We start from the raw sequence: 15,872 nt of genomic DNA on the forward strand, positions 1-15,872 counted from the left end.
TATCCTATTCGCATCGTACGGCTGTCCACTAGGGGAATCGGGGGTTTGATCCCCGGGGGACACTCAGCCCCAAACGGAAACTCTGCCCACATGCACACCGGAAAGATTCCATGTCCTTTCCACCTTCCCACCCTTTCTTTGCATGCTACATACATACATACATCCTAGAGGGGCATCAAGTGGGGTCATGTGGTCTCAGATGGAGAGCAGGAAGGAGCATGGTACTTTTACATATGACTTTGTTTTTTTAAAAGATCATAACTTACGAACCGAGTATCAGAATAATGATCTGTTTTCATCGTTAGTGTCATCGTGACGAGGAGCATGGTACTTTTACATATGACTTTGTTTTTTTAAAAGATCATAACTTACGAACCGAGTATCAGAATAATGATCTGTTTTCATCGTTAGTGTCATCGTGACGAGATCTTCAAAACTAGATATCATACGAATTTGTTTCGTCGATTTTTTCAGAGATGCAACTTTCGTATTGGAAGAGCAATTTTATTATTGAGACAAGCAACTTTAGCATTGAGGAAAGAAACTTTATTTTGTGGTAGTTGTTTTTCTCCGTTGTGAAGTTGTCTGCCTCTGCTTTGACATAGTTGAGACAAGCAACTTTATTGTCGACAGAGCAATATAGCCCGACTGAGCAAGTCCTACGTCCGATAGAGCAATAGTTAATGCGAATTTGTCTACCTCTCAAGCAAAATAGTCTACCATTATGGTGATTGGTGAAGTTGCTTAGAGTTGAATTGAATTTGTCTCGTGATGTTGAGAAGTTTCCTATAATTGCAGGGAACTTGGATACCATAGCAGCGAAGTTTTCTACTGCTGCAATGAAGTTGCATGATGTTTCCGTGCAGTTGCATTTTTTTGTGAAGTTGATTATAGTCAGTTGCATTGAATTTGTCTCGTGCTGTTGCAAAGTTTCCTATTATTGCAACAAAGTTGGTCATGTTGCTGGGAGTTGCATCTTGTTGCTGTGAAGTTCAACTGCATTGAAGTTGTCCACCGTTGCTATGAAGTTGCTTACTATTGTGTTATGATATTGTATAGTGTCGTCTCCGATGCATTGCGAGACATCGATTGTTGCTGCGAAGTTGCCTACCACCACATCGAAGTTGCCTACCACCACATTGAAGTTGCTTACAACTGTTACGAATCAAGTTTCTTTCGCGGACATCAAAGTTGTTTTGTCGTGCGGCAAAGTTGTTTTGTCGTGCAATAAAGTTGCTTCTTAAAAAAAATATGTCGAAAAATATGTAAATGTGATCTAGTTTTGAAGATTTTTTATTAGGCTGTAAGAAAACTCTTTGCCTGGTGATGGGTTTCGGAGGAGGAGGAAGTGGCTGGCTTCTGTTAGGCATTTGTTTCTCTTTTATCCTGTTTTCATCAGTAATGTTTTGTTGTACCTTTAATAAAAGTAAGTGGGAAAACCTAGTCGATGTGATCAGGTGTGGATTGTTGTTGCGTTATGGTGTGTAAGAGCATCTCCACTCGTTGGCGCTCCCCACGGCGAAATCCGGACGAAACAACCGCCGGATTGGACGAAATTAAGTCGTGGGGAGTACCGTATTTCCAGTCGTCCACCCGGAGTTCGGCGGACATAGTTTAAATTCAAACAAAGCGTCGTCCCGCGCTACAAGTACGGCCAGTTGATCGGCAAAAGGAGCAAAAGGATCAGCCACAGATCGGCGATCGGAGGGAAATTACACGGAAACAGGCTCATCGGCAGTCCCGGCCGGCACGGCGGTGTCCGACGGACCACTTTCCTCACACGCCGTTACCGAAGCGGCTGCGGCAGTCGACGACGAAGCAGCGGCAGTGGACGTCGAAGCAGCGGCAGTCGACGAGGTAGACGGTGAGGAAGCCGAGGTAGGAGCCGGCGGAGACGACGAAGGACTGGCCGGAGTGGCTCCGAGGATGTCGCTGCGGTGGCCCTGGTACCAATTCCTCGTCTCCTCGTCCATCAGTTCCATGTTGCCGCCGCCCATCAGGAACGCCAAGTCTGTGTTCCTCTTCTTCGCCGCCGCCGTCGTCTTCAGCAGGGCGATCCGGACGCCTTGGTTGGCGAGCATCTCCCGCCACCTGCCGTCGAACTTGTCGTTCCTCCCGTCGGCGTGCGACCTCAAGTCGGCCCAGCACTTGTCGATCGACGCCTGCATCCTGTCGGCGGGATTGCCCGTCTTTTTGAGCTCTTTGAGCTTCTTCTGGCCGATTTCAGGGCGCCCTTCCGCCGCGCCCGCCGCCGGACCATCGGGGTTGTACTGCTCGGTCTTGCTCTTCGAGAGGGTCGTGCGGGTTTCCTTCCACTTCTCGCAGTTCTCGAGGCGGGCGTAGACGTTTAGGAACTTGAACTGCATGCCGGTGTCGTCCGTGTACATGTCCAAAGCACGGCGTAGCTGGGGAAAAAGAGCACGGCGATACGGGTCAGCTCACGACGATGTACCTCGGTGATGCAGGGTCGACGGAGCATACCTTTTGCTCCAAGTCGTGGCCGCTGATCGGCCGTTTTTCCACCTCCTCATGTATGCCGTGTCATTTGCTGCACGCCGTCTGCATGATCCCCCAATGGGTGGCCATTGCCTTGTCTCCCCGGTACACGTTCATGTTCGTCTTCTTGAAGTAGGGATCGACGAGTTTGCGTTCGTCGTACGCCTGCTTCACTCGAAACCAATATGTGTCGAACGACTGATTGGCCCCGGTTATGCCGTTCATGGACACGGTCATCCAAGCTTCGGCGAGGCACTCCTCTTCCTTCGGCGTCCATTTGATACGCGGTTCGGCAGGCGGCGAGTCCTTCTTCCTCTTCTTCTTCCCCTTCGACAGGTTGGCGGCGGCTTGAGTTGGCTCTTCTTCTTCTTCGTCTTCTTCTTCGACGGCTTGGCTTCCGTCGGCCACATCCTCAACATACTCGTTGTGCGCCGCGACAGCTGTCGTCTCCCTCGCCTCCTCTTGCGTGAAGAACCCCCGGCTCGCGGCGGCGGCGGCCATGAAGAACCCCGGGCTCGCAGCGGCGGCCATGGAGCCGGAGGTGATCATCTCGTGGATCTCCTCTTCGTTCGGTGCCGCCATCGCACCGAACGGGAGCGGCCCTCGTCGCATGGCCGGCGAGGTGCCCTCGAACTGGCCGACGTCAAGCTCGGGTGGCGACGGCGTGAACCTAGACGGTTGGACGTAGGCGCCCTCTTGGAACATGGCAGGCGGCGACGGCGAGTACATCGAAGGGGAGAAGGACGACGGGGAGCTACTTGTACCTTGCGCCGGCCATTGGCCGGGGAACATGGCGCCGCCGCCGCCGCTCATGGCCATGCTGATCTTCCTCGCTTGTTCGTCCTGGGCCGCCGCCGCCCTCTTGGCGGCGGATTTTTTCACCCTCTCCGCCCTGCCGCATGTTTCGACCTCGCGCCGTTTCTCGTCCGCCGCCCACTCTGTGTTCGTCATGCCCGGCGGCCGCTCCTTCTTCGCCCGCGGCTTCCTCGTCGTCGCCTTCGGCGGCATTGTGGTGGACGAGAAGACGAGGAGGAGAGCGGTGGTGGACGAGAAGACGCCGCCGGGAACTGGAACTGGAAGACGAGGAGGAGAATGGACAAATTCGGCGGGAGAGAATGGGGATATGCAAGAAAATTGGAGGGAATGGGGATATGCAAGCAAATTGGAGGGAAAATCGGCAGGATTTGGTTTTCCTGTCGCCCTACGCGGGTCCACACGACGTTTCGCGCCAAAATCTTTCGTCTGGAGTCCCCGACCGCTCCCCGGGGGGCCGGGGATGGCGTGGGCTCGCCGGATGGATGAAGGGCCAAATCCGGACGAAAACGAGGAACCGGGGACGGGGACGCGACTGGCCGATTTACGCCGTCCGGATGGAAAAAACGTCGCTCGGGGGCCTCGTCGGGGAGACGAGTGGAGATGCTCTAATTAAGGATGGAAACCTTGTAGTAGGCTGGTTTGTTTAATGAAATTGGGGATATAATACCTTTTATCTAAAAAAAAAAAGTTACGAAGATTTTGTGTCGCTAGGATTTTAGAAGTGAAAATGAATTAAAATTCGGACCCATGGTTCAAAAGTTATGCAGGTGGAGCTGCTCCTGAATCCTGAGTGATGTGTTAGGTAGAAAATAGGAGAATCCTTCCCTTTGACAGGGTGTGCCAGACCCTACGAACGATCGCCCATACGCCCGCTAGATAAACCCCCCAAAAAAAACGAAAACGACACGAACGTTTTCCGAATTCGGGCTAATCGCGAACGAACGGGCTACCCAGTCGGAGTCGACTTCCAGTTCCAGGACGAGACGGCCACGCTCGATGCTTTAAAAAGCCCCAGTGTTTCCTCCTCACCAGACCACAATCGCACACACGTTCGTTCGAAACTTCGAATCGAGCCAAACGAATCCAAGGACTAGAGATCAGCTGAGCGCGCGCGATGGAGAGCGCGTCGTCGTCGAAGAAGGCGGCGAACCGGCTGGTGGTGGAGGAGGCGACCACGGACGACAACTCCATCTGCAACCTCCACCCGGCCACCATGGACGAGCTCTCCATCTTCAAGGGCGACCTCGTGCTGCTCAAGGGCAAGCGTCGCCGCGCCACCGTCTGCATCGTCATCCCCGACGACACCTGCGAGGAGCACAAGCTCAGGATCAACAAGGTGGCCCGCTCCAACCTCAGGGTACGCATCGCCGACGTCGTGTCCGTGCACCTCTGCCCCGACGCCAAGTACGGTAGGCGCGTGCACGTCCTCCCCGTCGACGACACCGTCGAGGGCATCACGGGCAACCTGTTCGAGGCCTACCTCAAGCCCTACTTCGCGGACGCCTACCGCCCGGTGCACAAGGGCGACCTCTTCCTCGTGCGCGGCGGCATGCGGAGCGTTGAGTTCAAGGTCATCGAGATCGACCCTGCCAGCGACAACTACTGCATCGTGGCGGGAGACACGGAGATCTTCTGCGACGGCGAGCCGGTGAAGAGGGAGGACGAGGAGCGGCTCGACGGCATCGGCTATGACGACGTGGGCGGCATGCGCAAGCAGATGAACCAGATCAGGGAGCTGGTCGAGCTGCCGCTCAGGCACCCGCAGATTTTCAAGTCTCTCGGCGTGAAGCCTCCCAAGGGCATCCTCTTGTACGGCCCTCCCGGCTCCGGCAAGACGCTGATCGCTCGTGCCGTGGCCAACGAGACGGGAGCCTTCTTCTTCTGCATCAATGGCCCCGAGATCATGTCCAAGATGGCCGGCGAGAGCGAGAGCAACTTGAGGAAGGCCTTCGAAGAGGCCGAGAAGAACGCGCCGTCCATCATCTTCATTGATGAGATCGACTCCATTGCTCCAAAGAGGGAGAAGACACACGGCGAGGTGGAGAGGCGCATTGTGTCCCAGCTGCTGACGCTCATGGACGGGATGAAGGCGCGAGCGCACGTCATCGTCATGGGCGCCACGAACCGCCCCAACAGTATCGACCCTGCTCTCAGGCGCTTCGGGAGGTTCGACCGCGAGATCGACATTGGCGTGCCGGACGAGGTCGGGCGCCTTGAGGTTCTACGCATCCACACCAAAAACATGAAGCTCTCTGAGGACGTTAACCTGGAGGTGGTCGCCAAGGACACTCACGGGTATGTTGGCGCTGACTTGGCCGCACTCTGCACCGAAGCGGCGCTGCAATGTATTAGGGAGAAGATGGACGTGATTGATCTTGAGGACGACACAATCGACGCCGAGATCTTGAACTCCATGTCTGTCACCAACGACCACCTCAAGACTGCTCTTGTCGGCACGAACCCTTCGGCGCTTCGCGAGACCGTCGTGGAGGTGCCCAACGTCAGCTGGAGCGACATCGGCGGTCTCGACGGCGTCAAGAGGGAGCTGCAGGAGACTGTGCAGTACCCGGTGGAGCACCCCGAGAAGTTTGAGAAGTTCGGCATGTCGCCTTCCAAGGGCGTCCTCTTCTACGGGCCACCAGGCTGCGGCAAGACGCTACTGGCCAAGGCGATCGCCAACGAGTGTCAAGCCAACTTCATCAGCATCAAGGGGCCCGAGCTGCTCACCATGTGGTTCGGCGAGAGCGAGGCCAACGTCCGTGAGATCTTCGACAAGGCGAGGCAGTCGGCGCCGTGCGTGCTCTTCTTCGACGAGCTCGACTCGATCGCGATGCAGCGCGGCGGCAGCGTGGGAGACGCCGGCGGTGCAGCCGACAGGGTCCTGAACCAGCTGCTGACGGAGATGGACGGCATGAACGCCAAGAAGACAGTGTTCATCATCGGCGCCACCAACAGGCCGGACATCATCGACTCGGCGTTGCTCCGTCCCGGCCGCCTCGACCAGCTCATATACATCCCCTTGCCGGACGAGGCCTCGCGACACCAGATCTTCAAGGCTTGCCTCAGGAAGTCTCCCGTGGCCAAGGACGTCGACCTCGGTGCACTCGCGAGGTTCACGACAGGTTTCAGTGGCGCCGACATCACAGAGATTTGCCAGAGGGCGTGCAAATATGCCATCAGGGAAGACATTGAGAAGGACATCGAGAGGCAGAGGTCAGGCATGGAGGTGGACGGCGGGCAGGAAGATGAAGTGGCTGAGATCAAGGCAGCTCACTTCGAGGAGTCGATGAAGTACGCGAGGAGGAGTGTGAGCGACGGCGACATCAGGAAGTACCAGTCGTTTGCTCAGACGCTGCAGCAGTCCAGGGGCTTCGGCACCGAGTTCCGCTTCCCGGTGCAGCCACAAGCGTCAGAAGTTTCTCCCAATGCCTTTGACACCTCGGTGGCAGCCGATGAGGATGATCTCTACAACTAATTTGATGGGCAATTAGCATAGAATAGGTTCTGATTTATTTATTTATTTTGCTTTTATCTGTACTCATGTAACTGAATTTGGCATGAGTGTCCCTGTCATATGTTTTTCTCATACAGTTCAATAGACAGATCATTTAAGCGAAGAACTAGTATGCCATTAATGTTTTTGGGTGGCTTCACAAACAGTGATAGAGATGATAGTTTTTACTTGTACCTGTCGAATTTTGGGGCAGAAATAGTAGAGCTGATGCATCACTCTGTTAAACACCTCGTTTCTCTCTGCCCTCAGTAAAAACGGGTTCAGCCGGCCTGCTGGCAGAAGTGATGCTATCAAAAAAAAATCAGTTCTGAAGCTGTTCTTTTAGTTACAGATAGAGCTCATGTATGTGTAAAGAACCTCGATACCATATTCATCCAGTTAAAATTAGTAGCAGTAACAATTAGTAATGCCAGATGCAGGTTAAGGAATAATTCTCACACGGTGAAGGTGCAGATAAAATATTATTCAAATCAAAATCCTCAAGTAATCACAATCCATAATACAAGTCAAACATAGTATCCAGAAGTATTATAACACAATCGCGGGAGTATCTATTCCTTTTTTCGAAATGAAACCTGAACATTACAGAACATGAGTATCTATTCCTAGATGCCAATTACAACTATGAAACCTGAACATGTGCTCCAGAACACCAAAGAAAATTTTAAATTTTGATGCCCATTACAACTATGAAACCTGATCAAACAGAACAACGAATAAGCCAGGCTAACCACCTTCCAACACATGATTCAATAAATTATCATGATCTTTTCCAACGAAAGCTTAACCATTAATTCAGAGTCTAAAGACATCACATTAGAAATCTCAATTCTACAGTCCTAGGATGCCCTGTTTCTACTTTGCTAAGATAGGGCATAGAGGAAGTTTGTCAACTAAAACATATTTCTAATTTGGAAGACTAATTGTTTTGACAACTGCCATGTCCAAAGGGAAATTTGTTAAGAAACTTGATGCTTGGAAGAGTGGAGCTGCCTCATCTGGAGGGAGACTGACTCTTGTTAATTTCTGCCTTTCAACTTGCCCGTGGTGGTGGACAATTCATATCCACGAAACGTACCACTCAAGACACTGCCATCGGAGGAGACAAAGGCATCGTGTGGAGGTGGCTGGACAGTTCGAACCATCAGCGTCTTTCCGGCAAAAAGCTGTAACGCTTCTACAAAGGAAGGGGGCAAATTTCCAAATAGCATGAATTACAGAACAGTGAACTGTAGGACATCCAAACAAGCCAGCAATGGAAGCGAACAAAAAAAAAACTTTAAAACTACCAGGAAAAGCCAGCAGGACAAAACAGCATATTATATCTTTCTTCATCACCTTCAAGATCTATACAGTACAAAACGGTATATTTAGTGGCTCCAAGGCAAAATTATTAACCGAAACCGTATAGTTTGGCAGTGGAGATGGCCTAATGAGGATCCACTGGGATCTCCTAGTGTTCTCTCTTGTCATGAGTCATGACCACCCTCTCTAAGCTTCCCTGTTGCTTACTCTTCTCGGAAACAAAGGCCTTATGACATATATACAAGGTGACGAGACGTTTGTGTAAGACATACATGCTAATTACAAGATATATACAGCCAGTAGATGTGTTCTTCACGTTGAACCACTCGTGGCAGGTGTTCATTTAGCCAAGCTGGCCACCTAGTTGTATCAAGTTCTTCTGTGAGAGATTGATAATCGAATCAGCGATTACTCGTGCACTCGACTTCATGTAGCCGCCTGAGAAGGGGGTGGAATAGTATGCAGGATGTGATATTAGTAGTTGATGTATGCGAATATGCAGGGTAGCAAAAAAACACGAATTATAGGGGAAGTGGTTCACCTGATGTCAGCATGAGAAGGGGAATGTTCTGATCTTTTGCAAACCTGAACACCTTCTCATCTCTAATCACCACACCTTCAGGACTTATCTGAAATTTTGGGGGAAAACATGTAAGATTCAGCAGCATCAAGCCAACTGGTGCAAGGGACTCAAGCAAAACAAAGGCAATATGCCTTAAATAAACTAGTGCTCATAATACTTCAGCGCACGATTAGTTTCCAATTTTCTGGTGTGGCATTACAGCCAAAAACAGTCTATCTTAGACGGAGAACTGTTGGACTAATCTAAGTCTTGTTGCCGTTTATGGTTAAGATTCAGTACAATGATGCCATCAAGAAACTTTTTGCATTTTGCACCATTGCGGAATACATTATGCACATGCAAAGTTATTTATTTATTGGTCTAATCTTTGTGAAAAAATATAGAGTCGATTAGAAAAGTACATTCAAGTTCCCCAATGGATCACCATCCAGGATGTCTGTTCCAGCATTATAAACAATCAACTGGGGCTGAAATCTACTTTGTGCGACCTGCAAACGGCATGATCCAAGGGGAACTGTAAATAGCAAGTCTCATAACAAGAAATAAAATTATAAATATAAAAGAAGAGTGAATGGTTGAAAGTGCAACAAGTCTGCCAAACGGGGGGAACGAGTACACCACGAAGTGCATTAAGTTGGAAAGTTGGATTACAATAACAGATAAGAAAAAGTATTGTAGTACCATTGTGTATGACCATGTCATCAGAAAGTAACATGAGAAATTATGTTGCTCAAGTGCCAACCCATTTTGAACATATTTTTTCCCATCTCAAACCTCTGTTTCAATTGAATGTGACGCAAATAACTTATTCAACACTATGCTCTTCACCTCACAATCTAAAATAGTATGTAAAAATCACCTTTATGTCCAGTTTACTATGATCCTAGAATATTGCAAAACATGGCACATCAGATACCATCTTTCTCCTAACAATTCTCCTTAGCGATTGCACACAGGATAATTTCATTTATAAATGCAAATTTTGCAAGCACCCCATCTGTAAGTGTAAAGATACCTTGAGAGCCTTGTCAAGCTGATCCAAGTAATCATCTGTTTTTGTCCCACTCTAAAATGCACAATCACATAATGCACTCAATTCTTATTTGAATTACATGAAAAGAAACAAGAGAATAAATAACCAACAGCTTGCAAGATGTAACTTACAACTAACTCGACTTTTTGATCAATATGCCGCTTAGCAGCGTGGTCCTAAAAACAAGTTATGTCAGTTTATATATGACATCAGAAACATTATATGCATCCAAAAAAACGGAATGACAATAGACAGGGACTGAACTTAAATTTGGTGACACAGACTAAGCATTGGACAGTGGGTGTTCAAGATTTCATAGCAATAAAACATTACAAATACTTTTAGCATACACAGCAGGACTGCTGTTCTTTCTGTTTTATTGCATCATTCTTTGGATGTTATCTTCCAAGCATGATGCAGGAAATAAGTTTCTGGGGTTGAGAACAGAACTTATTGTCAACACCATGACATGGAAAAACATTCTAGACAAGTAACCTCTACACCAGAAGCAGTTCTGAACCATCAAAAGGAAGCTTGAATTTCCACAGTTGTAACTAGAATTGTAGACAGTGGTGCTTACGAAGGGATAAATTCCAGCATTGTACATGTCCAAAATGTAAACCCTTCCTGCAAGCGGAAAATTGAGATCGCGGTATCATCATAGTGAACATAAAATGCAGAGAGGAACAGAATAGAGGGCATACCATCATTAGCGAAATCCTTTTCATGGCCATTTCCTTGGTGAGCATCCAGATCTATGATCATTACTCTGCAAGTGTTTGAAAAGGATAGGTACTTATATGAAGCTAAACTGGTGAGTAAACAATATACAGATGTTTGAACCCTTGCATTGCACTGTCAGTACAAGTCCTATGCAATTGGAAGAACATAGTACTAAACAAGATTAACATGACAGAGGATGACTATCAACACAGATAGTTTACAGAGTATATTCACAGATGGTCGTACAAGTCACATAAATAGTTCCAGACGAAGGGAAACGGAATGCAGAGTGTAATATCAGCGTAGGCACAAAACCCACCCTCTTCCTGTGCCACAATCCAATCTGTACGAGTTTCTCACCTTGAAATATTTAACCGGACGAAGGCAAACTGAATGCAGAGCGTAATATCAGCGTATGCACAAAACCCACCCCCTTCCTCTGCCGAACAATGGTGAAATCCTCCACCGACATTAACGGCCCATCCTCTCTCGAGCGCAAGCTTGGCTGATAAAATGGACCCACCCACCTACGGAAATAAGGAACTAGCTTATGTACTTTCACTGGCACTCAAATTTACCCATCTGGTTAGTTTCAGTACAGATGGGGGCTGCTAATCACAAGACGTCACCTGTTTCTTGAAGGGGTACAGTAGCTTTTGCTGCACCACCCAATTAGGAATGAGCGTTACCGGAGGAACCTAAAACAGAACAACTCATCAGAAATCTCCACCTGCATAACCTTGCTACCAGTCAGCAAAACTGAACTTCCTCTGTTAAATTAGTACCTCCACAATGGCTGCAACTCTGAAGCTGCTCTTGAGGCTGTTCAAGTATGACTCCGTGTGAACCTGGTAAAGTAAACCAAAATTCTGACAGAATAAATAAGATGATACAGTATAGTCAAGTAATAACAGCTTTTCTGATTATTGGTTCGCACCACCAGTAAGTCCTCCTTGGAAGCATCCAGCGGCTCAATCACTCTGCTCTTCTCCAGGTGGCCTTCTGCGGTGAGGAACTTGCATATCCGGCCCCATTTGGAGGAGTCGAACGGGTGCCTGCACAAGATGTCGCGCGCGCAGTGTGAGGCGTAGCCAAGGCATGTCTACGAAGGTACTGGACGCAGGCAGCTCACTCACAGCTTCTCGATTCCGAGGAAGGCGATGTCGTACGCCGCCGAGTAGACCACCGGAGCCTGCTCAATCGCAACCGCAACCGCGCGCAGATTAACAAGCGATGATGATCGGAGTAAGTAACCGGGGGAACGTTTCCGCGGGCGAGCGACTGACCTTGGAGCCCGGGACGTCGAAGTAGAGCTTGCTGGAGAGGATGCGGTTGCGGCGGAGCGCGTCCGCCGGGGTGGGCCCTTTCGGGGCGGCGGACGAGGAGGACATCCCGGCCGCCGGCCGCCGGCCGCCGGGTGGTCAGGGCTCCTGCGGGGTTGCGGCGGCGACGAGTGGTGGCGTCCACGTCTGGAGTTAGCGTTGAGTTGCCGCGGGGAAGAGGAACCATGGAGATGGAGAATCCATTCGGTGGTGGTGCTCTGATTGTTTCTGACCAGTCCTTCAGAAGATACGTATTTTCATATCTACCCCTGCTTTCTGTTACTGCGGTCCTACAAAGCCTTTTTTACCACACGAAAACTTTATTCCACGGAAGAACAGGTGGTTAAATGTAAAATACCACGCCGCCGCCCGCCGAGGAGAAAGATCGCTTCCACTCCAGTCCTTCGGCCGCCGCTTCCATGGCGATCTCGAGGGCCCGGAGCCGGGCGGCCCGCCTCCTCCCGCTCCTCCTCCTCATCCTCCTCGCCCCGCTCATCTACTCCGGTGCGGCCCCGCGGCCCCGTTCCTCCTCTCGGTTCCGGCACACATTGCCTTCCTGACGATCCAATCTGTGCCCGTCCTTGCAGTTTCCAGGCTGCGGTTGAGCTGGGCGCCGGAGCAGGGCCTCAACCTGTCCCATCCTGCGGCAACGAAGCGTCCCGATGGCCTCGTACTCGGCCCGGCCGCCGGCCAGGGCCGCCCCGATCGCCTCCAGTGCCAAGGTTTTCTCCTTTAGCTTCCGTGCTCCCATCAGTTTCTCGCATTGTAAATTGCGATACAGTAGTGGGTTGTGGCGCTTGCTGAGTTTGGGAGCTGGGAAGTAGAGTTGGCCCCTAACCCGATGAGTGGCAAAGCCACATTCAGTTTACACCACAACATTTTTGCAAAACCATCATATGTTGGTACAAATTAACTAATGAAAACCATAGAAAACAGTACACAGCTTGCAGATAACATCGTTTTATAGTCCTGGAACCACACAAATGCTTGATATGCAGTGATCGTTCCTGACATCTTATTCAGAAATCAGATGAGCCTGTTCTCTGTTCTTTCTGCTGTGCATAGTATAAATGAGCCATGTAACAATTGATTCACCAGAACCAGTTCCCATACGTAAGCTCTGTACTATCCCGATTTGAAGCGATTCCTGATGAGAGTAGGAAACAGGAATACTGTTTATCGGCGCTTGACGAATGTACATGCTCTGCCTCATGTAAATTACCGATTGAACGCTGTGATATGCAATTTAGCAGTGGCAGTTAGGCTTCAGGATACCACATAAGGTTATTCATACTTCTATAGCGTGAGTGAAATCAGCATCTACTGTGTGGCTACTGAGTACTGACTGACTGCATTATACCATTTTCGTCAGGACTTAAAGCCGTGAATAAGATCAGTTTAGCAAGTGAAAGAAAAGATTCTGGAGAACCTGTTTCATTTGTTACAGTATTTACAACCTACAATTCTCACCCAGCTGGAGCTGGTAAAGTGCCATCTGATGCTGTAACTGTTGGGAAGCATTCTTATAGCAAGGAGGAAAGGTCCATGGCCATTCTGAACACTTTCGTCAGTTTCATACAGGTACTTCTTCCTTTTCTTCCTGTGTTTGTGCTGTCCACTAGGTAAAACCAGGATGTGTACATTTTTTATCATGTTAAAATGACTCATAATCACTCTCAGCTAAGAGAATTCTGAGATCGTAGTAGAGAAAGAGGAATAAATGTTGCAAAGACTAAATATAACTATTGACATAACATCACTATGACCCAGGCACCCAGCTAGCACCCCCTTTTGTAGAATCCAATATGGGTGTTAGCATTCTGGCATATGAATTGAATCTTCAAAGTAGAAGGGACATAAATTGGTGATTGCGAGGATGTTTGTTCAACAAGCAAAGTCATAATATTGACTAATCTTATTTGTAGAACTCTGTAGGTGTCAATGCCAACAAGCAAGGTCATAATATTGACTGATCCAAAGTCGAAATTGGCAATACATCAAGGGAGGGCGACAATACTTCCTATCGAAGGAAATTATTCTCGAGGAAATTTGATGCTTCAGAGAATAAAGTCCTACATTGTAAGTCTATGTGCTTGATGCAAACAACATCTTTCTGCATATATGCATTCTCAGAAATCAGAAGTGCTGCTTATGTGATTTAAGTAATATTACTGCCGTGCAACCAACTGTATGCATTACTTTCTTCTAAAAGACTAATATCTTTGTGTCTCTGGTTCATATTCAGGCCTTTCTAGAGCTAAAACTTGTGGAGGTTGACCAAGTGAACAGCTTTAGTAATTATATTTTCACTGATTCTGATATGGCAGTGGTTGATGATCTTGGACATATCTTCAAGAGATATCCTCATTGTCACCTTGCTCTTACTTTTCGTAATAACAAAGGCCAACCTCTGAACTCTGGATTTGTAGCGGTGAGAGGGACCAGCGATGGCATCTCTAAGTAAGCATCTACTACCTCCGATCGCGTTTAATCGCCGCGCATGGCTTCTACATGCATGTTTAGCATCAATTAAATACGATCGGAGGGAGTATGTAACAGATCTTAGCATGAAAACTTGGCATTACATTAAATGATTCCTTCCTTTGCTTTTAGGGCTATCGGATTCTTCAGAAAAGTCCTTGAAGCATACAACGTAAAATATATGAAGGCTTCACGCATGCTTGGTGATCAATTAGCACTGGCATGGGTTGTGAAGTCTTATCTGCCGTCGGCTTTTGGGAAAATTTCTAGGCCTGAAATATTTACAGAAGAAGTCAATGGAGCATCTGTTCTGTTTTTGCCTTGTGCGGTTTATAATTGGACTCCACCTGAGGGTGCTGGACAGTTCCATGGTATGCCCTTGGATGTTAAGGTATAGCAATTTTCCTACTCGAAGAACTTATTTAATCCATGTCCTTCTCGTGATTTTTTTTTAATCGCTAGTACTTTGCACAGTTATCTGCTCTTTTGTTATCGGTACACGGTGTTTTTCATGTCTTGCCACTTCTCAGTGTTACACATGCTGATTTTGGGAAGCTCAAGCTCCCAGCTTCCCAGGAGCATGTTGTATGCAGTGTTTTTTATTAAATATGATAGCTTACTGAATCTTATAAAATGTTCTTAGGTTGTCCATTTCAAAGGATCAAGAAAGCGTTTGATGCTTGAGGCATGGGATTTCTACAATTCAACCTCTCAATTATCTGACATGTTGTGCCTAATCTTGAAGAGTGGCAGAACGAAATATGACTTCTGAACCTTTGGTCCACAATGAAGTTACACCTGGTACAGTTTCTCTCCCTCGTGACAATCTCTGGCTCGCTCCGCATTTCAGGTTTTCTTTTCTAGTATCTTTTGTAGTTCATGCAACACAGTTATTGTTAGTATTTGTTGGTGTCTTTGCAATGCTTTATGTATGCTTTACTCTGAAGTTTTCTCTTAACAAGCTTGTCTTCTTTTCACAGATGATCCTCGCTGAACACCGCATGGTTCCGTTTGGCATAGGCTTCAACTCTGCAGTTCTGAGTCATTTCCAGAATCCAGGGGGCGCCTAATGCAAAGAGCCATCGCAGGAATTCAGATAGTGCACAATGGAAACAGGGTGATCCAGAATGCATGGAGAGCACACAAGTGTGATAAGAATGACACGAAGTGCCCTTGTGGAAGCAGGGCCATACAAGATACTAGCTAGCAGGGTGATCAAGTAGAAAAATACCAGTAGTTTTGGTGATCATTTTGGTAGATTTGTCAGTTGTCACCCTTCACTAGACATACATGATAACAATTTTTTGGTTGAGGGGATGAGGTTATTGTAATTTTTCCATTTCAATACATGCTATTATTAGCAAATGATGATGCTTTGTTAAATGAGAAATATAGCAGGGAATGATGAAACTTGTACTCTGTAATCAATTTAACCTCCTCCCACCTGCATATCGGATGGTCGTTGTTGCTCGTGCAACTTAACTTCGTGAGCACTTCAGAAGTTCAGGGACGATGTGGTCCGCTTCATGCCTCCTCTCTGCTTCAGCTCTCTTCGCAGCAGCATGCATACAGTTTAGTGGCAAAATGTTACTCTGCAAA

General features: G+C 48.2%; 3 protein-coding genes across 3 annotated transcripts; 2 read left to right on the forward strand and 1 right to left on the reverse strand.

Moving 5' to 3' along the window:
* Positions 1-4,426: 4,426 nt before the first annotated feature.
* On the forward strand, positions 4,427-6,787 carry LOC124683714 (cell division cycle protein 48 homolog). Its single transcript, XM_047218176.1, has one exon. The coding sequence runs from the start codon at positions 4,427-4,429 to the stop codon at positions 6,785-6,787; it is 2,361 nt and encodes a 786-aa protein (XP_047074132.1).
* A 1,343-nt stretch (positions 6,788-8,130) lies between these two features.
* On the reverse strand, positions 8,131-11,870 carry LOC124694350 (histone deacetylase 2-like). The gene is made up of 13 exons (XM_047227348.1): positions 11,757-11,870; positions 11,607-11,662; positions 11,408-11,525; positions 11,256-11,318; positions 11,100-11,168; positions 10,831-10,997; positions 10,452-10,516; positions 10,328-10,374; positions 9,879-9,923; positions 9,730-9,780; positions 9,116-9,202; positions 8,673-8,760; positions 8,131-8,569 (listed from the first exon to the last, which is right to left on the reverse strand). The coding sequence occupies exons 1-13, from the start codon at positions 11,859-11,861 to the stop codon at positions 8,475-8,477; spliced, it is 1,056 nt and encodes a 351-aa protein (XP_047083304.1). The 5' UTR covers positions 11,862-11,870; the 3' UTR covers positions 8,131-8,474.
* Positions 11,871-12,205: 335 nt separating this feature from the next.
* On the forward strand, positions 12,206-15,683 carry LOC124683715. The gene is made up of 8 exons (XM_047218177.1): positions 12,206-12,296; positions 12,380-12,514; positions 13,165-13,373; positions 13,728-13,871; positions 14,038-14,252; positions 14,406-14,664; positions 14,917-15,074; positions 15,254-15,683. Exons 1-7 carry the CDS (start codon positions 12,212-12,214, stop codon positions 15,043-15,045), a joined length of 1,176 nt encoding a protein of 391 aa, XP_047074133.1. The 5' UTR covers positions 12,206-12,211; the 3' UTR covers positions 15,046-15,074; positions 15,254-15,683.
* Positions 15,684-15,872: the final 189 nt, after the last annotated feature.

Source organism: Lolium rigidum, chromosome 1, assembly GCF_022539505.1.
Source record: "Lolium rigidum isolate FL_2022 chromosome 1, APGP_CSIRO_Lrig_0.1, whole genome shotgun sequence".
Classification (NCBI taxonomy): Eukaryota; Viridiplantae; Streptophyta; class Magnoliopsida; order Poales; family Poaceae; genus Lolium; species Lolium rigidum.

What these genes read in the sequence shown, in the direction of transcription:
- LOC124683714 (XM_047218176.1), top strand. Translation starts at nt 4,427, where the DNA reads ATGGAGAGCGCGTCGTCGTCGAAGAAGGCGGCGAACCGGCTGGTGGTG.
- LOC124683715 (XM_047218177.1), top strand. Translation starts at nt 12,212, where the DNA reads ATGGCGATCTCGAGGGCCCGGAGCCGGGCGGCCCGCCTCCTCCCGCTC. An exon ending in CGATCGCCTCCAGTGCCAAG is followed by an intron (nt 12,515 to 13,164) that starts GTTTTCTCCTTT and finishes CATTTTCGTCAG; the next exon opens with GACTTAAAGCCGTGAATAAG. An exon ending in AGAGAATAAAGTCCTACATT is followed by an intron (nt 13,872 to 14,037) that starts GTAAGTCTATGT and finishes GTTCATATTCAG; the next exon opens with GCCTTTCTAGAGCTAAAACT.
- LOC124694350 (XM_047227348.1), bottom strand. Translation starts at nt 11,861, where the DNA reads ATGTCCTCCTCGTCCGCCGCCCCGAAAGGGCCCACCCCGGCGGACGCG. An exon ending in ATGCTGGAATTTATCCCTTC is followed by an intron (nt 9,924 to 10,327) that starts GTAAGCACCACT and finishes ACTTGTTTTTAG; the next exon opens with GACCACGCTGCTAAGCGGCA. An exon ending in CCTTCTCATGCTGACATCAG is followed by an intron (nt 8,570 to 8,672) that starts GTGAACCACTTC and finishes CCCCCTTCTCAG; the next exon opens with GCGGCTACATGAAGTCGAGT.